This window comes from Oncorhynchus kisutch, linkage group LG14 (assembly GCF_002021735.2).
Source record: "Oncorhynchus kisutch isolate 150728-3 linkage group LG14, Okis_V2, whole genome shotgun sequence".
Lineage (NCBI taxonomy): Eukaryota > Metazoa > Chordata > Actinopteri > Salmoniformes > Salmonidae > Oncorhynchus > Oncorhynchus kisutch.
Window position 1 is genome coordinate 28,167,356 of NC_034187.2, and position 23,091 is coordinate 28,190,446.

The 23,091-nt window shown below is 42.8% G+C and overlaps 1 protein-coding gene across 2 annotated transcripts in view; it reads left to right on the top strand.

The window, feature by feature from the left end:
• Window positions 1-23,091, top strand: part of LOC109904044 (apoptosis-resistant E3 ubiquitin protein ligase 1) — a 48,539-nt gene that overhangs the window by 19,609 nt on the left and 5,839 nt on the right. For both annotated transcript variants that reach the window (XM_031788190.1, XM_020501117.2), the window contains exons 5-14: window positions 16,453-16,524; window positions 16,808-17,034; window positions 17,358-17,595; window positions 18,258-18,427; window positions 18,590-18,770; window positions 18,958-19,211; window positions 19,328-19,405; window positions 19,522-19,663; window positions 22,748-22,869; window positions 23,001-23,076. In XM_031788190.1, the coding sequence (XP_031644050.1) occupies window positions 16,453-16,524; window positions 16,808-17,034; window positions 17,358-17,595; window positions 18,258-18,427; window positions 18,590-18,770; window positions 18,958-19,211; window positions 19,328-19,405; window positions 19,522-19,663; window positions 22,748-22,869; window positions 23,001-23,076 (1,560 nt within the window). The remainder of the gene's footprint in view (window positions 1-16,452; window positions 16,525-16,807; window positions 17,035-17,357; window positions 17,596-18,257; window positions 18,428-18,589; window positions 18,771-18,957; window positions 19,212-19,327; window positions 19,406-19,521; window positions 19,664-22,747; window positions 22,870-23,000; window positions 23,077-23,091) is intronic.

A 23,091-nucleotide genomic window follows, 5' to 3' on the forward strand; every position in this document is an offset into this window, starting at 1 on the left:
CAAAAATCCGGAGATTTCCATACCCAACTATAACATTTTCCGTCAAGATAGAACTGCCAAAGGGGAAGGAGTTGCAGTTTACTGCAAAGATAGCCTGCAAAGTAATGTCATACTTTCCAGGTCCATACCCAAACAGTTCGAACTACTAATTTAGAAAATTACTCTCTCCAGAAATAAGTCTCTCACTGTTGCCGCCGGCTACCGACCCCCCTCAGCACCCAGCTGTGCCCTGGACACCATTTGTGAATTGATCGCCCCCCATCTAGCTTCAGAGTTTGTTCTGTTAGGTGACCTAAACTGGGATATGCTTAACGCCCCGGCAATCCTACAATCTAAGCTAGATGCCCTCAATCTCACACAAATCATCAAGGAACCCACCAGGTACAACCCTAAATCTGTAAACAAGGGCACCCTCATAGACGTAATCCTGACCACCTGGCCCTCCAAATACACCTCAGCTGTCTTCAACCAGGATCTCAGCGATCACTGCCTCATCGCCTGTATCCGCTACGGAGCCGCAGTCAAACGACCACCCCTCATCACTGTCAAACGCTCCCTAAAACACTTCTGTGAGCAGGCCTTTCTAATCGACCTGGCCCGGGTATCCTGGAAGGACATTGACCTCATCCCGTCAGTTGAGGATGCCTGTTCATTCTTTAAAAGTAACTTCCTCGCCATTTTAGATAAGCATGCTCCGTTCAAAAAATGCAGAACTACGAACAGATATAGCCCTTGGTTCACTCCAGACCTGACTGCCCTCGACCAGCACAAAAATATCCTGTGGCGGACTGCAATAGCATCGAATAGTCCCCGTGATATGCAACTGTTCAGGGAAGTCAGGAACCAATACACGCAGTCAGTCAGGAAAGCTAAGGCCAGCTTCTTCAGGCAGAAGTTTGCATCCTGTAGCTCCAACTCCAAAAAGTTCTGGGACACTGTGAAGTCCATGGAGAACAAGAGCACCTCCTCCCAGCTGCCCACTGCACTGAGGCTAGGTAACACGGTCACCACTGATAAATCCATGATTATCGAAAACTTCAACAAGCATTTCTCAACAGCTGGCCATGCCTTCCGCCTGGCTACTCCAACCTCGGCCAACAGCTCCGCCCCCCCCGCAGCTACTCGCCCAAGCCTCTCCAGGTTCTCCTTTACCCAAATCCAGATAGCAGATGTTCTGAAAGAGCTGCAAAACCTGGACCCGTACATATCAGCTATGCTTGACAATCTGGACCCTCTATTTCTGAAACTATCCGCCGCCATTGTCGCAACCCCTATGACCAGCCTGTTCAACGTCTGTTTCATATCGTCTGAGATCCCCAAGGATTGGAAAGCTGCCGCAGTCATCCCCCTCTTCAAAGGGGGAGACACCCTGGACCCAAACTGTTACAAAACTATATCCATCCTGCCCTGCCTATCTAAGGTCTTCGAAAGCCAAGTCAACAAACAGGTCACTGACCATCTCGAATCCCACCGTACCTTCTCCGCTGTGCAATCTGGTTTCCGAGCCGGTCACGGGTGCACCTCAGCCACGCTCAAGGTACTAAACGATATCATAACCGCCATCGATAAAAGACAGTACTGTGCAGCCGTCTTCATCGACCTTGCCAAGGCTTTCGACTCTGTCAATCACCATATTCTTATCGGCAGACTCAGTAGCCTCGGTTTTTCGGATGACTGCCTTGCCTGGTTCACCAATTACTTTGCAGACAGAGTTCAGTGTGTCAAATCGGAGGGCATGCTGTCCGGTCCTCTGGCAGTCTCTATGGGGGTGCCACAGGGTTCAATCCTCGGGCCGACTCTTTTCTCTGTATATATCAATGATGTTGCTCTTGCTGCGGGCGATTCCCTGATCCACTTCTACGCAGACGACACCATTCTATATACTTCCGGCCCGTCTTTGGACACCGTGCTATCTAACCTCCAAACGAGCTTCAATGCCATACAATACTCCTTCCGTGGCCTCCAACTGCTCTTAAACGCTAGTAAAACCAAATGCATGCTTTTCAACCGTTCACTGCCTGCACCCGCACGCCTGACCAGCATCACCACCCTGGATGGTTCCGACCTTGAATATGTGGACATCTATAAGTACCTAGGTTTCTGGCTAGACTGTAAACTCTCCTTCCAGACTCCTATCAAACATCTCCAATCGAAAATCAAATCAAGAGTCGGCTTTCTATTCCGCAACAAAGCCTCCTTCACTCACGCCGCCAAACTTACCCTAGTAAAACTGACCATCCTACCGATCCTCGACTTCGGCGATGTCATCTACAAAATTGCTTCCAACACTCTACTCAGCAAACTGGATGCAGTTTATCACAGTGCCATCCGTTTTGTCACTAAAGCACCTTATACCACCCACCACTGCGACTTGTATGCTCTAGTCGGCTGGCCCTCGTGACATATTCGTCGCCAGACCCACTGGCTCCAGGTCATCTACTAGTCCATGCTAGGTAAAGCTCCGCCTTATCTCAGTTCACTGGTCACGATGGCAACACCCATCCGTAGCACGCGCTCCAGCAGGTGTATCTCACTGATCATCCCTAAAGCCAACACCTCATTTGGCCGCCTTTCGTTCCAGTTCTCTGCTGCCTGTGACTGGAACGAATTGCAAAAATCGCTGAAGTTGGATACTTTTATCTCCCTCACCAACTTCAAACATCTGCTATCTGAGCAGCTAACTGATCGCTGCAGCTGTACATAGTCTATCGGTAAACAGCCCACCCATTTCTACCTACCTCATCCCCATACTGTTTCTATTTATTTACTTTTCTGCTCTTTTGCACACCAATATCACTACCTGTACATTACCATCTGATCATTTATCACTCCAGTGTTAATCTGCAAAATTGTAATCATTCGCCTACCTCCTCATGCCTTTTGCCCACAATGTATATAGACTCTCTTTTTTTCTACTGTGTTATTGACTTGTTAATTGTTTACTCCATGTGTAACTCTGTGTTGTCTGTTCACACTGCTATGCTTTATCTTGGCCAGGTCGCAGTTGCAAATGAGAACTTGTTCTCAACTAGCCTACCTGGTTAAATAAAGGTGAAATACAATTTAAAAAAATAAACTTCAACGACAGGTCAGTCTTCCAGCCTGAATGAAAGCTCTAACCGCCCTCCATTGGCCGGCTCAGCATCTTACATGTCCGGGAGCGTCAATAAAACTTCAGTCGGCAGCCCTTGCTGAGACAGTTTAATAAGGTTTCATCCGCTATGACATAGTATGGATTTGAGTCCATGAGCACACCACACACTAACACACAATGACAAGGCAATCTAACCCGTACGGGGGATTGGTGCATATTCCCGGCTAAAATTCTCTGCGTCTAAAACCGAGGAGAGATCTTCTCACCAGAAGGAGGGGTAATTCTGAGTCTGGCAGGGAAGAGCAAGGCTGGGCCAAGATAGAGTTTGGTCGTGACATCTCTGAAGCCGGCCTGATGCTTCGCCACATCGGGCGCGTAATCATCATAGACACGGAAGGGATGTCCTTTATGTAACAGGTTACCCCTTATTCAAGCCTCACGCAGGATAAGATCCTTGGTCTTGAAACTGTGACAACAGGTGATTACTGGGTGAGGACGTTGGCCCGGTCCAGGTACTGGGACAACAGGCAAAGAAGTCGGGGGGACGAGAGCCAGCCTCCACCCCCTCTGACAGACCAACAACGTGAATGTTATGACGTCTGGATCGGCCCTCTAGGTCAACCACTTTCACAGAAAGCCTCTGCACACTGTCCTGCAAGGACGTGCATAGCTCCTCTAACTTGTCGATCCGATCAGCGCTGAATTCAGAAGCCTTCTCAAGGTCCGCAATACTCTGGCCCTGCGAAGCAACTGATCGAATGGTGCTCTCGATTTTGGTGTCCAGTTCAGAAATAGTAGCCTTAAAATCCTCAGCTATAGCAACACGTAGTTCTCCCAGAGCCCGGGTAAGTTCTGCAAGTGTCACGTTGTTACCTGTGCATTCCGCCATGTCTGTCTTGTTGTTTGGTGGGGAGAAGGGCTCCGATGAGGATTTATTGTCCTTTAGTCGCCTATTACTCGGCATGTTCACATACAAAGTTACAATATTGTATTAGAAAGAGACTTATGTTGTAAAAAGTGCTGTAAAGTAGGTTAAGTTAGATTGTTTCGCAAAACAGTTGCAGGAGTCTCTCTCACACAGCCGTTCACTCCAACATGCTAGCTCCATCTCCCTTACTACATGATTCCATATGTGTTATTTCATAGTTTTGATGTCTTCACTATTATTCTACAATGTAAAAAATAAAATAAAAGCCTTGAATGAACATTTAACTGGCACTGTATATATATGTTTTGGTCATTTAGCAGGCACTCTTATCCAGAGCGACTTACAGGAGCAATTAGGGTTCAGTGCCTCGGTCAAGGGATCAGGGATTCGAACCAGTGACCTTTCGGTTACTGGCCCAACGCTCTTAACCGCTAGGCTACCTACTGGTTAAAACTGGTGATGGATGGTGAATATGTGTAGGAGGGTGGGAGAGAATGGGTGTGTTGATGCATAGGGTATATGTTGGGTGGGAATGGATGAGTAAGTTGATGGGTGTAAGTGTGTCAGAGAGGTAGGGAGGGAGGGTGGGACAGGATGGTAGGTAGGGACAAGCTTGGGTGGGCAGGGATGGGAGATTGGGACAAGCTTAGCTTGGATGGGCAAGGATGGGAGGTTGGGACAAGCTTGGCTTGGGTGGACAAGGATGGGAGGTTGGGACAAGCTTTGCTTCGGTAAAGGGGGTAGAAAGCAGGGAGGTAAAGAGGTATGGGTTTGGCTTGGGAGAGAGAGAGAGAGAGAAGTATTTAACTATACTACAATGTCATTTAATTTACTTTTGTGACTTGCAAACCTGCTGTAAAATGAGTAAGAGTTCTGGATCGATTAGGAGAGGATGTTGAATTTGTCATTACAGCTAAGATTCAATGGTGGTTATTCGTGAGAGTGGAGGGGGGCTCTTTCTGGGGGATTGGGACGGGGTGAATGGGAAGGCATTAGACACTTCTTAGGTGTGTGTCAGGCCTCCACTCATCTATGTACAATGACATAATCCTTAGACTCTTGGTACACTAGGCATAGCACCTCAAAGTACAAAAGTACTTTACTTAGTTTTTTGTATGTTTTCTGTTAAATGTCTGTTCAGCTTGCATGCTCACATGCTCTATAGATGTAATGTATACAATAACGATGTATTCATACAATGACTCAATGACTGGCCCACTGCCCTTATACAACTGCTAAAATGTTTTATCTGGTTAACTTTGAGTGTATTTTGAGTGGTTAACAAAATCCAACTTATTACATTTACTCCTGAGGTGCTGACCTGTTGCACCCTCTACAACCACTGTGATTATTATTATTTGACCCTGCTGGTCATCTGTGAACATTTGAACATCTTGGCCATGTTCTGTTATAATCTCCACCCGTCACAGCCAGAAGAGGACTGGCCACCCCTCATAGCCTGGTTTCTTCCTAGGTTCCGGCCTTTCTAGGGAGTTTTCCCTGGTCACCGTGCTTCTACACCTGCATTGCTTGTTGTTTGGGGTTTTAGGCTGGGTTTCTGTACAGCACTTTGACATCAGCTGAAGTAAGAAGAGCTTTATAAATACATTTGATTGATTACATGGAATGTGCACAGGCTTCATGATGGGGAAAAAGCATATGGTTCTTGAACACTTAGAGACTGTCAGCAGATGTGGTTTTCCTGCAAGTGTTACATTTCAAAAAAGGAGAAATGGAATATTTAAAGAGGAGCTGGGTTGGAGAGGACTATGCTGCCACCTAGGGCTGAGCGTTATATCTAATTAATTAAAATGAATGTTTTTGCCTGATATTCAAAATGATTTTTTGTTGTTGTATTTTTTGTTTTTATGAGCGTTTGTCTGCTTGTTTTCATGTTGTCTTTTTGGTCTCGTTCGCTCCTTCCGTGCTGTGCACCTTCCCATTTACACCAGAGATCTGTATATAATGACGAGATGTAACTTCTCTCTTCGCCTCTTTCTCCAAAGCCCCTCCCCCTACCACTCACAACAACTAAGATGGGAGATCACTTGTTCTTCTCTGACAAACGGTTTCAACTTGCTATTTGAGGTTTGGTCCAACGGAATCGTTCATATGGACACCGAAACCCATTGAGACATTATTTTACTGTAATAGAGGAAACGTGAACCTCTCGAACCATACCCTGTTTATGTTTCAACTCCTTACATTTCAAACAGAGCAGACACTAATAACACGGATGTACCAATGAACAATTATTCTGGAAAATGTATGCTTAGTTCGTTGCGTGCCCACGGGTTACGGTACCACGTATCACTAGCAGCATTTTAGTCAAATAAAGATTGTTATACTAGCTGTTTAGTCTGTCTTTTATAAATGTGCAATAAGCATAAAACAATTATAAGGAATTGGCAACTCGTTCTCATTCTGAGAAATAAGGTAGGCCACTTATTTCAACATCTGAACAAAGTGGACAGGCTAGCATGCTGTTTAAACAGTTGGAGATGGACAGAAGGGTGTGTTCATAACAATTACAATGTTTTGCCTTGTTAGCAGAATTCAGAGCTTCTGAAATTTTACCTAGATCCAAGTTGGCTGAACATGAAATATAAATATTAGCTGGCTACTCATTAGCACATGGACTTGTGTTTGACAAGACTGAATGTGCATTATGCATGGTTTTGTTTACATTTGTTAAAAACATTTTTTTTTTATAGACAGACCTGAAAGCCAAATCAGTGATTATTGAAAAAAAAAAAGTACAACTATTTTTGATCAAATAATTACATTATTAGTGGTTGTGGAAGGCATATATATTCAGCCTAGGTGTAATTTCACAAGCGCTCAATTCATTAGAATTTTGGTGACTGTTTAAAAAGCAGTGTATTTGACCTTTTAATTGTACAACAAAGCTTATTTAGAGAACTTATATATATATATATATATATATATATATTTTTTTTTTTAAATCTTGAATCACTTATAAGTTAAAAAAAAATGGAGATATGAGTTTTAGGCCATATCGCCCAGCCCTACTGCCACCTACTGTAGTAACAGCAGTGGTGTAGGCATGCTTGATAAATACCCCCTTTTCTGTTATATCCCAGCACACAGACCAAAAAGGACATTTTCTAATGTTGAATTGTACCTTACATGGTAAAAGATTACACATTGATTTAATAGGCAAATCTGGTGTTTTTAGATGGAATTTAATATATATTAGGTCAAATCCAGACAGGAACTATTATCTTGGCATGAGACCTAAATAATACAGTTGATAAGTTTGACAGACATGGCAAATTCAAGGAACCTTCAAAGAGACTGAAAAAAAAAGTAATCTCTACAAATAATTTACAGAACAAATCAGATGAGCAAACATTATTAACCTAACCATTCGCTATAGTATTAACTGGTATACGATTCCTTGCCTTGTGTGAAATGTTAAAGTTATCTGGGGCGGCAGGTAGCCTAGTGGTTAGAGCATTGGGTAACCGAAAGGTTGCTAGATCGAATCCCTGAGCTGACAAGGTAAGAATCTGTCGTTTTTCTATTGAACAAGGCAGTTAGCCCACTGGTCCTAGGCCGTCATTGAAAATAAGATTTTTTCTTAACTGACTTGCCTAGTTAAATATAGGTTTACATTTTTTTTTAAAGAACTAACCACTATCTGTTAACTAATGTTTTCCCTCTACAGAATGTGTATAATTTTCATAATGAGAAAATGAGGTGAAAATCAGGCGTTGCTTGTTAAACAAGTGGATTCAGGTATCAAGTGTAGCTGGAGCTGGGCCTGGCTTAAGCTGGACGCCACTATAGAGGGGAAAGGAATACAACACTTTCTCTCTTTCTCACTTTTTCAATACAGTGGATAAAAAGGGGTAAGCCAGGTGTCCTCTCTGCCTGAAAGAGATCAATTATGCCAACAAAGGGTATCATGGCAGGCAGAAAGTGTACAATGTAATAATGTGCAGTGTAGCCCACAGATATGGTTTTTGTTGTGTTGAATTTGACAGTAACACGTGTGTGAGGGGGATTATAGTTTTTTTACTCTGTGAACATTATTTTTGCGCACATGTAGCTTTGTGCACTGTCTGCTATAGTGGCCACTATATTAGAGCAAGAATAGAATGCCTGTTTCATTCTATTTCTACTTTTAATATGTTTGTTTCTCAAGTGCAATATTTATATGTGGGTGTGGTCACGAGCGTTCTATTATGAAGGCTGTCATGGCTAACTGCAATAGTAGTGTATTGTTTTTTTCTCAAGACTTGAGTGTCATTTGCAGTAAACTTTAGGCAACAAATAACATTGGATTGCTTTCTTTACATTTTTTAGCTGTGAGTTGGGTTCACATTTACCACTTTTTATTTTACACACAGAGACTGATCATGTAGATCATATTCTTTGTTGTTTAATTAGTTAACCTGCATTTCCCCCTAGCAGGGATTTTTTGTATGTTTCAACCCCCCCCAAAAAGTGTCAAATTTTTGGGCCCTCACCAGTTTGCATCCCTGAATTATCAGCAGACAGAAAATGATCACTAAAAAAAGATATCACCCAAATATAAATATGATACACTGTTAAAACATTCGGACGGAGAAAAGCACCAGGAATGCTTGGATTTCCCATAGAATTATATTTATCATTTTGGGACAAAGTACCACCCCTATTTACACAAAGGACAACACATGTCACTCAGTTCAGTGCTTTCTAGTTCCATGTATCAAACAGTTATATTAAAACCAAGAAAATATGTGACAGTCCCCTGCTGATTACATACCCATAAGTTTAACAATGCTCAAACAGTGCATTCAGTACTTTGTTGAGGCACTTTTAACAGCGATTACAGCCTCAAGTCTTCTTGGGTATGACGCTACAAGCTTGCCAGACCTGTATTTTGGAAGTTTCTCCCATTCTCTGCAGATCCTCTTAAGCTTTGTCAGGTTGGATAAGGAGCGTCACTGCACAGCTATTTACGGGTCTCTCCAGAGATGCTCGATCGGGTTCAAGTTCGGGCTTTGGCTGGGTCACTCAAGGACATTCAGAGACTTGTCCCGAAGCCACTCCTGCATTGTCTTGGCTGTGTGCTAAGGGTCGTTGTCCTGGTGGAAGGTGAACCTTCACCCCAGTCTGAGGTCCTGAGCGCTCTGGAGCAGGTCTTCATCAAGGATCTCTCTGCACTTTGCTCCGTTCATCTTTCCCTCGATCCTAACTAGTCTCCCAATCCCTGCCGATGCCAGGTTTCCTCCAGACTAGACGCTTGGCATTCATGTCAAATAGTTCAATCTTGGTTTCATCAGACCAGAGAATCTTGTTTCTCATGGTCAAAGTCCCTTAGGTTCCTTTTGGTAAACTTTAAGTGGGTTGCCATCTGCCTTTTACTGAGGAGTGGCTTCATTCTGGCCAATCTACCATAAAGGCCTCATTGGTGAAGTGCCGGTTGTCCTTCTGGAAGGTTATCCCATCTCCACAGAGGAACCATGGAGCTCTGTCAGAATGACCATTGGGTTCTTGGTCACTTCCCTGACCAAGGCCCTTCTCTCCCTATTGCTCAGTTTGGCCAGGCAGCCAGCTCTAGGAAGATTGTTGATGGTTCCAAACTTTTTCCATTTAAGAATGATGGAGGCCACTGTATTCTTGGGGACCTTCAATGCTGCAGAAATGTTTTGGTAGCCTTCCCCAGATCTGTGCCTCGACACAATCCTGTCTCGGAGCTCTACGGACAATTCCTTTGACCTCATGGCTTAGTTTTTGCTCTGACATGCACTGTCAACTGTGGGACTTTATATAGACCGGTGTGTGCCTTTCCAAATCATGTCCAATCAATTGAATTTACCACAGGTGGACTCCCAAGTTGTAGAAACATCTCAAGGATGATCAGTGGAAACTAATAGTCTAATAGCAAGGTTATGAATTCTTATGTAAATAAGGCTTTTTTCTTTTCTTTTTTTTCGCTTTGTCATTATGGTGTATTATGTGTAGATTGAGGATTTTTATTTATTTAATCCATTGTAGAATAAGGCTGTAATGTATCCAAATGTGGAAAAAGAGAAAGGGTTCTGAATACTTTCTGAATACACTGTACCTGACAATGCCCCCCTTTGCTAAAGATATTTTCAGAATACTCTAAAATCTCAGGATAGAAGATTTGCATGGGGGGGGGGTAATTATGGAAATAATAAAAGTAATAGATTAGAATAGATTCTTTAAACAAGTATACTCAGTCATAACAGACTTTATATGGGAAAATAGAACTCATAGAATAAAAGGGAAAGTTTGACATCTTCCTAAGTCGGAGGGTGGTTTTAACTAGAGGTCAACTGATTAATCGGAATGACCGATTTAATTGGGGCCGATTTCAAGTTTTCATAACAAATCGGAAATCGGTATTTTTGGACACCGATTTTAAAAAAGAATAAAAAAATAAGTAAACCAAAAATATTTTTTTACACCTTTATTTAACTAGGCAAGTCAGTTAAGAACACATTCTTATTTTCAATGACGGCCTAGGAACGGTGGGTTAACTGCCTTATTCAGGGGCAGAATGAAAGATTTTTACCTTGTCAGCTCTGGGAATCAATCTTGCAACCTTACAGTTAACTAGTCCAACGCTCTAACCACCTGCCTCTCATTGCACTCCACGAGGAGCCTGCCTGTTACGCGAATGCAGTAAGAAGCCAAGGTAAGTTGCTAGCTAGCATTAAACTTATCTTATAGAAAACAATCAATCAATCATAATCACTAGTTAACTACACATGGTTGATGATATTACTAGTTTATCTAGTGTGTCCTGCGTTGCATATAATCGATGCGGTGCGCATTCGTGAAAAAGGACTGTCGTTGCTCCAACGTGTACCTAACCATAAACACCAATGTCTTTATTAAAATCAATACACCGAAGTATATATTTTTAAACTGGCATATTTAGCTAAAAGAAAACCAGGTTAGTAAGCAATATTAACCAGGTGAAATTGTCACTTCTCTTGCGTTCATTGCACGTAGAGTCAGGGTATATGCAACAGTTTGGGCCGCCTGGCTCGTTGCGAACTAATTTGCCAGAATTTTACGTAATTATGACATAACATTGAAGGTTGTACAACAGGAATATTTAGACTTAGGGATGCCACCCGTTAGATAAAATACGGAACGGTTCCGTATTTCCCTGAAATAATAAACGTTTTGTTTTCAAAATGATAGTTTCCGGATTCTACCATATTAATGACCAAAGGCTCGTATTTCTGTGTGTTATTATGTTATAATTAAGTCTATGATTTGATAGAGCAGTCTGACTGAGCGATGGTAGGCAGCAGCAGGCTCGTAAGCATTCATTCAAACAGTACTTTCTTGCGTTTTGCCAGCAGCTCTTCACTGTGCTTCAAGCATTGAGCTGTTTATGACTTCAAGCCTATCAACTCCTGAGATTAGGCTGGTGTAACTGATGTGAAATGGCTAGCTAGTTAGCGGGGTGCGCGCTAATAGCGTTTCAAACGTCACTACGCTCTGAGACTTGGCGTAGTTGTTCCCCTTGCTCTGCAAGGGCCGCGGATTTTGTGGAGCGATGAGTAACGATGCTTCGAGGGTGGCTGTTGTCAATGTGTTCCTGGTTTGAGCCCAGGTAGGGGCGAGGAGAGGGACGGAAGCTATACTGTTACACTGGCAATACTAAAGTGCCTATAAGAACATCCAATAGTCAAAGGTATATGAAATACAAATAGTATAGAGATAAATAGTCCTTTAAATACTATATTAACTACAACCTAAAGCCTCTTACCTTGGAATATTTAAGTCTCATGTTAAAAGGAACCACCAGCTTTCATATGTTCTCATGTTCTGAGCAAGGAACTTAAACGTTAGCTTTTTTACATGGCACATATTGCACTTTTACTTTCTTCTCCAACACTTTTTTTTGCATTATTTAAACCAAATTGAACATGTTTCATTATTTATTTGAGGCTAAATGAATTTTTATTGATGTATTATAAGTGTTCATTCAGTATTGTTGTAGTTGTCATTATTATAAATAAAATAAAAATTAAATCAGCCGATTTAATCGGTATCAGCTTTTTTTGGTCAGAATATTACAATGTAAATGTACTTTTAATCCGTCTGTCTGCATATGTCAAGACATGGCAGTTTGGGGATGAGGTAGATAGATTTGTAGGGGTCTAGATTTCGCAGCTCTTTCAGAACATCAGCTATCTGGATATGGGTGAAGGAGAAATGGTGGGGGCTTGGGCGGGTTGCTGTGGAGGGTGCCGGGCAGTTGACCGGGGTAGGGGTAGCCAGGTGGAAAGCATGGCCAGCTGTAGAGGAATGCTTATTGAAATTATCAATTATAGTGGATTTGTTGGTTGTAACAGTGTTTCCTAGCCTCAGAGCAGTGGATAGCTGGGAGGAGGTGCTCTTATTCTCCATGGACTTTACAGTGTCACAGAATTTTTTTGAGTTTGTACTGCAGGATGCAAATTTCTGTTTAAAAAAGCTAGCCTTAGCTTGCCTAAATGCCTGTGTATGTTGGTTCCTAACTTCCCTGAAAAGTTGCATATCATGGGGGGTAGTCGATGCTAATGCAGAACTCCACAGGATGTTTTTGTGCTGGTCAAGGGCAGACAGGTCTGGAGTGAACCAAGGGCTATATCTATTCCTGGTTCTAAATTTTTTGAATGGGGCATACCTATTTAAGATGACGAGGAAGGTACTTTTAAAGAATAACCAGGCATCCTCTACTGTCGGGATGAGGTCAATGTCATTCCAGGATACCCCGGCCAGGTTGATTACAAATCAAATCAAATCAAATTTATTTATAAAGCCCTTCGTACATCAGCTGATATCTCAAAGTGCTGTACAGAAACCCAGCCTAAAACCCCAAACAGCAAGCAATGCAGGTGTAGAAGCACGGTGGCTAGGAAAAACTCCCTAGAAAGGCCAATACCTAGGAAGAAACCTAGAGAGGAACCAGGCTATGTGGGGTGGCCAGTCCTCTTCTGGCTGTGCCGGGTGGAGATTATAACAGAACATGGCCAAGATGTTCAAATGTTCATAAATGACCAGCATGGTCGAATAATAATAAGGCAGAACAGTTGAAACTGGAGCAGCAGCACAGTCAGGTGGAAGTTGAAACTGGAGCAGCAGCATGGCCAGGTGGACTGGGGACAGCAAGGAGTCATCATGTCAGGTAGTCCTGGGGCATGGTCCTAGGGCTCAGGTCAGTTGAAACTGGAACAGCAGCATGGCCAAAGGCCTGCTCGCAGAAGTGTTTTAGGGAGCATTTGACAGTGATGAGGGGTGGTCGTTTGCTCACAGACCCATTACGGATGCAGGCAATGAGGCAGTGATCACTGAGATCTTGGTTGAAAACAGCAGAGGTGTTTTTGGAGGGTGAGTTAGTTAGGATGATATCTATGAGGGTGCCCGTGTTTACGGATTTGGGGTAATATCTGGTAGGTTCATTGATAAGTTGTGTGAGATTGAGGGCATCAAGCTTGAGGGTGCAGTGTGATACCCGATGTGTTGGACGATACTTTTCTCATCAATCATCTTGAGAAAACGTATACTTGACTGGAAATAAATCGTTAACACAATGGAAACACACTGGGGCGGCAGTGTAGCCTAGTGGTTAGAGCATTGGACTAGTAACCGAAAGGTTGCAAGTTCAAATCCCCGAGCTGACAAGGTACAAAATCTGTCGTTCTGCCCTTGAACAGGCAGTTAACCCACTGTTCCTAGGCCGTCATTGAAAATAAGAATTTGTTCTTAACTGACTTGCCTAGTAAAATAAAGGTTAAAAAAATAAAAAATAAAAAAAATAAAATAACAAAAGGTCAAATGCTTTATCTAAATGTGCGTTGGCGACGGAGAGATAAAAAAATGGTACGGTTTGAAGTCGTGGCGGAGAGTAATACGAGTGCTGAAGATGGGGGGTGTGAGCAGGTGGGTCTGGGCGGGGATGATGTTGTGGATGTTTGTGTGCATCTGCTTGTTGTTGTTTGTACATGGATGTTTTGGATTTTAAAAATCGTAATCATAAATAAAATCTTTCACCCCCCAAAAAAAAAGTGCAACCACATAATGTTAAGGCCTAGGCCTATGTTGTTACATTACAATTCTCCAATGTACCATTTCCTATCCTAATTTACGTACTGTAGTCCACACACCGATTCTCATTGGCCTATACACTCTCAATTAGCAAATAGCTATGCTTCTGTGATAGGCTATTCTTGGTGTCAGAGAAGATACCTAACTCCTATTCCTGGAAAATCTTGATTTGCCTTTGTTATGTGGTGCATCAGTGAATAACGTGTCCACATTAGGGCTGTTCCCAACTTTTAAAGAACTTGGTCAACCGAGAATCGTCTGTGCTTTTGACCAATCGATTGAAATGTTTAAATGTGGGCCTCCCGAGTAGCGCAGCGCTCTAACAGACCCGGGTCACTAGCCCAGGCTGTGGCACAGTTGACCGGGAGACACACAATTAGTCCAGCGTCGTCTGGGTTAGGGGAGTGTTTAGCCGGTCGGGATGTCTTCGTCTTATTGCATTCTAGTGACTCCTTGTGGCGGGCCAGGCACATGCATGCTGAATTCGGTCACCTGTTGGACGGTGTTTCCTACGACACATTGGTGCAGCTGGCTTCCGGGTTAAGCGAGCAGTGTGTCAAGATGCAGTGCAGCTGTACGGTCTGAGTCTGTACGGGAGTTGCAGCGATGGGACAAGATTGTAACTACCAATTGGATATTTTATTTTTTACCTTTATTCAACTAGGCGAGTCAGTTAAAAGAACAAATTCTTATTTTCAATGACGGCCTAGGCCAGTGGGTTAACTGCCTTGTTCAGGGGCAGAACGACAGATTTTTACCTTGTCAGCTCGGGGATTCAATCTTGCAAACTTTCGGTTACTAGTCCAACGCTCTAACCACTAGGCTACCTGCCGCCCCACACGAAATTGAGGAGATAAAAAGTACAATATATATATATATATATATATATATATATGACACACCCTTGAATAAAATCAACTATATGTAAGCTACTGAGCTTGTCTGATGCTTTAAGCACTGCGATGAAAAATGAAGATGCACAAATTATTAAAGAGGGAGCCAGAGATCAATATAGCCTAACCAGAAGAAAACCTGTTCCTGATACAAATCTAAAAGTAACTTCTATTGCCATTGACAATATTTAAAAATAGCCTAAATAAAGCCAACAAATTAAAAACATTGCAGACTGCAGGTAGAAAATATCCTGATTTAAAAAATAAATATCCTATTAATCATATTTGCTATGCATGGCCTTTCTGTAATGAACTTGAAACATTGTATCAACCATTAACTTGGTCTGGCCTGAAGCTCATGCCAGCAAACTTGCAACACTGTATACCATTTTCTGGGCTCTCGAGTTCCCCACGCTGGTGAGCTTAGACAGACACACAACTTTGTCATTCTCAGTGGATGTAAAAACAGACTTAATTTACTTGCAGTTTAAGGCGAAGACAAAACTACTTTGAGAAGCTCCACAGTGGTAGTGAGTTAAGACAATTCAAAATGGTATCAAATGCCCAAACGGGAATATTTGTAGGCCTACATTTGCGCCCAGGCCAGGTAGCCTAGGCCTACTTCTATGCGAAATAAGGTGCATACTCAAGATTGACAGGACAACTCGTAAATATAATTAAATAAACCACAACTTTTTTTCTCTCTCACAAGTGTAGCATAGGTTGTGCGCTCTGCAAACAACGTGTCCACTCCTACAATGATGGTTAGACTGTAATAGTACTATATTGAAACCATTAACAGAAATGACCATAACCAAACCAACATTGTAATTAGTAGTACTGGTGATATTGGTGTACCACCCACGCAGCCTCCGCAATGGATTAGTCCACTCAGACAGGCGTGTATCAGGCAGGCGTGTATCAGACAAGCGTGTATCAGACAGGCGTGTATCAGACAGGCGTGTATCAGACAGGCGTGTATCAGACAGGCGTGTATCAGACAGGCGTGTATCAGACAGGCGTGTATCAGACAGGTGTCTCGTGTCATACATTCTTAAGCCACTGCTCGACTAAAAAAATCTCTGTCGACCAACAGCCTATCGGCCAAACAATAATCCAGTGGACTAAATGGGGTCAGCCCTAGTCCATATACTGCAGTACTTGGGTAGTGCAGGACAACATAGACCTAATAGGTTTCCTGATGAATGTCCTGGATGCAGAGTCCAACCTGGGCGTGTGCTACATTTAAAGGTTTATTGTCTACAGATGAATCAGCAAACAAAAGTGAAATACATGTCAATCCTCCAAGTTGATCTGTAAGTATGCCCTCTCAGAATGAATGGTGTACACTAGAGCACGCCAGATTTATATGAAATGTCTGTTAAAAGCTCCTTCTGTGCTGTGAAAGTCGAGTGAAGTATGCCGCCTCTTTGTTTCTCTTTCAGCGGGAGCTCTTATATTTGGCTGTACTGTGGCACTGTGCTTTCTGATAAGGGACCTCATGTTTTACGTGATTGGTGAGTGAGTCTAAACTAACTTAGTTTAGACGTAGTTTAGAATGATCAGGAAGAACTTTGAACTTGTTGAAATTCTAGTACATATTTGAACTTGTGTTACTGTTTGTGTCCCAAGACTTTCAGGCTTTACCCATACAATTACTGCTTATCTGCAGCTCATTAAATCAAATAGACCTGGAGGGCATTCTTTGAAGTAATATTGCATTGCAAATGGTCTCTCTACTAATGTGTGCTGTGCATTTAATCACATTTAGCTCTCTGTGACAATGTCTCCCCCTGTCAGGTGGAATTACTGTTTCCATCATAGCGTTTGTCTTTACCATCAAGTTCCTATGTGAGCTCGCTGCGCGGGTGGTTAGCTTCCTGCAGAATGATGACCCTGGGAGGAGGGGCGACCGCAGCATTTACGACTATGTACGGGGGAACTACCTGGACCCGCGCTCCTGCAATGTGTCATGGGATTGGAAGGACCCACAGGAAGTGGGCCAAACTATGAGCTTCCGTGTTCAGGTAAGATCCTTACCTACCTAATGGCTTGAAATCTGAAGTCTGCTTCAGTAATTTCTGGTATTTTTAGAGTTTAGTTTATGTTTGAAACTGTATGATTAAAGGACAACAACCTACATCAAGTATTAAAGATTGTGGAGGAAGGATTTTTTTGTTTCTGCAGATTGAAATCAGTGATTCTGTTATTTGGCTTGTTTGTTGGCTTTCTATTGGAATCATAAAGCACACAATGAATAGACTGTTGGCAGGATGGTGTTCTGGCACAAGTTGTAGTGCAAGACTTCCTGCCATGGTTTCTCATGGTTTTCTCTGACTCTCTACCCCAGCTCTTCTATAAGAACGGCCAGCCCTTCCCTGCCCACCGGCCCGTGGGGTTAAGGGTCAACATCACCCACATAGAGCTGGCCCTAGACATCCCTGTCACCCAGGAGGTTCTGCAGGAGCCAGAGTCCAACGTGGTCAAAGTGACCTTCACTGTCCGAAAGGCCGGGCGCTATGAGGTGGCCGTCAAACTGGGAGGACTCAACGTGGCCTACAGCCCCTACTACAAGATATTCCAACCAGGTAAGGTTGGGCTGTGTAAGTAACCCATTTCAGGACAGGGCTGTGCTATATTTGTAAGATTTAATACAAAGCATGGATGACATGATGATGTTTAAGTAATTGATATTGATAATCATGTGCTTTTGCTCATAAAGAACATTAACTTTGAAGTTGCCTAGTAGGAATGAATGAATGGCCACCCAGACCAGAAATGTTGATACCCCTTATTATAATGCCAATGTTACTTCCAATGTTCTTTCCATTGCTTGTCCTCATAGCACGATAATAAGGCTGTTAATAGTATTCTTCATCACAATCTGTTTTATAGTTTGGCTTTGTTTACTAAATATAGCATGATGTGATGCTGATCATGACATCAAGTTTATTTAAGACAAAATCAATATTTTTCGGAACATTGTATTTTCATCTGGTTGTTTATTACAATGTTTGGAATGATTTCATTTGTCATCATGCTCTACAGCTTTGATCATTCAGGCTTGATACGTGTTGAAATGCTCCCTTAACATGGAAGCAACTTGAACCTTTGTGTAAATGAAAAAGAGTTGTTTTTCTCTGTTGTCTCAGGGCCATTGCATGTATTGTACTGGTAAACACTACATACTTTCATTTGAAACGTTCCTTCAATGCTCATCTGTTTCCCTTATTTTCTGTGTTAATTTCAGGGACAGTGGTCCCATCTAAAACTAAGATAGCCTACCACTTCTCCACACTGGTCTTAGTATATGGCCAGCAGCATACCCTGCAGATTGAGCCCCGGGACGAGTATGGCAACCCCACCAGTAACTCCACCTCACTCATAGATGAGGTCAACTACAGTGTCCACGTCTACTCGGTAAGACACTTGAGACCCAATATAACAATCCTCATATAACAGCCTGAAGTCAATTGTTTCCGGACTTTAGACTGAAAGTGGAAAATGGAATTTAGACTGAAAGTGGAAAATGGAATTTAGACTGAAAGTGGAAAATGGAATTTTGTATTTGCCTCCTATCAGTTGGGCACAGTGGATGACGACAGCCTGGAGGAGTACTACAGTAAGTCAGTGACGTCCAACAAGCACCTGTGCCAGGTACTGCTGAAGATCACCCTTAGGAAGAAGGGCTGTTTCCGGGCACGCATCTCCTATAACGACCTGCCCATCAGCAACGGGGAGTTTGACATCATCGTTCTCAGTGGTGAGTAAGGGTCCTATTTTAGGGTACGATTACACAGCCCGAGGTGAAGGAAGTATTTCAGAAAGTCAGCCTATCATACTCAAAATTAGATCATGTACAGTGTATATGAAGACTTTTGTTCTTTGTGTAGTAAAATCTCTTACATCGCTCCTGTGTTTCAACTGCTACTCTTCCACCTCCCCCACAGAGAATGAGAAGAATTGTGTGGAGAAGAACGTGTCAACTCCAGGGATCAGCATCTACTTTGAGGCGTACCTCTACGGCACAGGGAACTACAGTAACTACAGTAACTCCTCGTGGCAGCTCCCAGCCTCAGCTCTGATGGCCCCTCAGAGTCGACCCTCCATGGGGGACGAGGAGGACGAGCATGACTCCCCTGTAGAAGACCAGCCAGAGAAGGTCAAGAAACCTAAAAAGGTCTACTGCTACATATCCCCAAAGGTGGGTGAAGAGGGGATAGAAAGGGAAAGCAATTTTTATAGAAATAGTACATGCTCTTCAGTTGGGTGTGTTGCAGACTTGTCATTGACTGGAAAATTTGCTTTTCTGCTACACAGCAACTGTCCGTGAAGGAGTTTTACCTGAAAATTATTCCATGGCGCCTTTTTACCTTTCGAGTGTGTCCAGGGACAAAGGTAGGACAAGCAGAACTGCTCTGAAACACTGTACGATGTCCACATAATGCTTTCTGACCTTTTATCAGTAGATTTAATGAGCTGGTGTGTTCTCCCTCCTCTTCTGTCCCTCCCAGTTCACATACTACGGCCCTGACCCCGTTCACAAGTACCTGACTCTAGTGGTGGATGATGGGATCCAGCCGCCAGTGGAGCTGAGCTGTAAAGACAGAAACATCATGGCTGCCACCTTCATCCGTTTCCTGCACAAGAATATCGGTTGGTTTCCTTTAGGACTATCCCCGACCCCCCAAAAATCTTGATCGACCGAGAGTCGTCTGTTCTTTCGACCAATTGATTGGTCAACATTTTAAAACTTGCATTTTCCAAATATAGACACATGCTATGTATTTTAATCAAATCAACTATATTCAATGAGCTTGTCCGATGCTTTAAGCTCACTGTTTGATTCAATTATTAAGACACCCTAATGACTAGAGGGAGTACCGCACTTGATTTGATTGTGTTTAAGAAAATAACACTGTGTGACTAGCACCCGTTCTCTCTCTCCTCCCCACCACAGAATATCAACAGTGTTAATGCCGCTGCCCACGTTGTTAAAGCTGCAACATAATTAGAGCCATTTACGTTCTCTATTCCCCCTTGCTCTCTTTACATGACACATGTATGCATCGCATGAACGTGACCAATAGGGCCTGACTTATAGTACAGTACATTCGGAAAGTATTCAGACCCCTTGACTTTTTCCACATTTTGTTACATTACAGCCTTATTCTAAAATGTATTAAATCAATCTACACACAATACCCCATAATGACAAATCAAAAACAGGTTTTCAGAAATAAAAAAGACTGAAATATTACATTTACATAAGTATTCAGACCCTTTGTTGAAGCACTTTCGGCAGCGATTACAGCCTCGTGTCTTCTTGGTTATGACGCTACAAGCTTGGTACACCTGTATTTGGGGAGTTTCTCCCATTCTTCTCTGCAGATCCTCTCAAGCTCTGTCAGGTTGGATGGGGAGCGTTGCTACACAGCTATTTTCAGGTCTCCAGAGATGTTTGATCGGATTCAAATCCGAGCTTTGGCTGAGTTACTCAAAGTGTCCCGAAACCACTTCTGCATTGTCTTGGCTGTGTGCTTAGGATCGTTGTCCTGTTGGAAGGTGAACCTTCACCCCAGTCTGAGGTCCTGAGCTCTCTGGAGCAGGTTTTCATCAAAGATCTCTCTGTACTTTGCTCTGTTCATCTTTCCCTCGATCCTGACTAGTCTCCCAGTCCTTGCCACTGACAAACATCTCCACAGCATGATGCTGCCACCACCATGCTTCACCGCAGGGATGGTGCCAGGTTTCCTCCAGACGTGACGCTTGGCATTTAGGCCAAGGAGTTGAATCTTGTTTGTCATGGTCTGAGAGTCCTTTAAGTGCCTTTTGGCAAACTAAGCGGAATGTCATGTGCCTTTTTATGGAGGAGTGGCTTCCGTCTGGCCACTCTACCATAAAGGCCTGATTGGTGGAGTGCTGCAGAGATGGTTGTCCTTCTGGAAAGTTATCCCATCGCCACAGAAAAATTCTGGAGCTCTGTCAGACTGACCATCAGGTCCTTGGTCACCTCTCTGACCAACGCCCTTCTCCCCCGATTGCTCATTTTGGCCTGGTGGCCAGCTCTAGGAATTGTCTTGGTGGTTCCAAACTTCACCATCATTTACCATCATTTAAGAATGATGGAGGCCACTGTGTTCTTGGGGACCTTCAATGCTCCAGTCATTTTTTTGGTACCCTTCCCCAGATCTGTGCCTCAACACAATCCTGTTTCGGGGCTCTTTCCAAATCATGTCCAATCAATTGAATTTACCACAGGTGGACTACAATCAAGTTGTAGAAACATCTCAAGGATGATCAATGGAAACAGGATGCACCTGAACTCAATTTCGAGTCTCATAGCAAAGGGTCTGAATTCTTATGTAAATAAGGTATTTCTGTTTTAATTTTTTTATACATTTGCAAAACTGTCTAAAAGCCTGTTTTTGCTTTGTTATTGTGTGTAGATCGATGATTTTATGTATTTTTATCCATTGTAGAATAAAGCTGTAACGTAACACAATGCGGAAAAATTCGGGGGTTCTGAATACTTTCAAACGCACCGTATCATAATCACAGCAATAAATTCGTGATGAACTCTGAACATCGTAACACGTGACAGAAAAAGGGATGCAGAGGACGTGACAAATAAACTCAAAACGGGGGAATGTTTTCTGGTTGCTCAGGAGGTGAAGAGGAAGTCAGATATGTGGAATAAATTTGGTGGTTATACAAGGCTGCTATACTAAGCCTACTAATTATAATGGCATTACTTATTATTATCTTGACAATCAATAAAATTAATAATAGTAATTATAAATATTATTTTTCTGACAAGTTGGAACAGTGTTAACAACACTAAATAAATTATAAATACTACCAGAGAGGCAGTTCTAATGGGGAAAAAAGTCCATTGCCTTTATTACAGCATAGCAAAGATTAAAAACAGATGAATTTGTGAAATTGTTTATCCAACATGTTGTGGTTGCATGAGGCTTGGTGCTCACAGAATCAGCAGGCTATTAAACAAACACTCAAACTGGCAACAGAAGCAGGATCTGTCTTATTTCTCTACATACATATGGATGATTTATATAGCCAGGCACATTTAACAGTTAGGCTATTGATTATAGACCTAATTAAGTTGGTTTCCCCTCTCCTCACTTTTCTTAGGCAATTAAGGAAAGGGCTGTTTTCTCATCTCGTAAATCCGCTGCTGTCTCAACCGCATTGTTCTCAACACCAATATGCTGGTTATCTTTGCTGGTCTAGGAAAAGGTGCCAATTCAAGAGCGCACTGATGTTTCAGAACTGCGACCGCTATCCAACATGGCAGAAAGTGCATTTGTTGTAAATAATATAATTGTTATTAGTGTTGCACCATTGTTCTTACATAATATAACTATATACAATTTCAAAAGCACATGTTTTATAGTGATGGACTATGCCATCCCTACAGCCTCCATAATGGATTAGTCCGCTCAGACAGGTAATGGATGTCAAACAGGGTCTTACAGACGAGCTCAAACCACTCCCTTCGAGGCCCTCCCCAGTCCAGAGTTCAGACAGGTCTCTACACCATTAACGTTTGTATTTATTTTTTGCTACTGCTCAACTAAATAAATCTCGGTCAACCAACAGCCTATCAACCAAACAATCGACCATTCGACTAAATGGGGTCAGCCCTAGTTTCCTTCCTCTTCCAATTCAGTGTCCATGGGGAGTACAAGATCTGTATGTTTTTTATGCCGTTGTCAGGAGGCTCGGAGACGTTCCAGGACAAGGTGAGCTTCTTCCAGAGGGAGCTCAGACACATCCACTCCAAGAGACCTCGCACCAAGACCTGCCTGAAGATCACACGCCACTGCATCCTGGACTCGGTGAGTGAATCCACCGCGCAACTACTCTCCGAGCTGCAGTGAGATTAAGAACTGCTACAGCAGACTCGTATGATGACAATGATTGGAAATTGAAAATTACAATGTTTTAAAATCTCTCTCTCTCTCCCCAGTCTCTGAAATCCACCCGGAACTTCTCCGTGTCGGACTGGAGTAAGAACTTTGAGGTGGTGTTCCAGGATGAGGAAGGTAAGATCAGCAGAT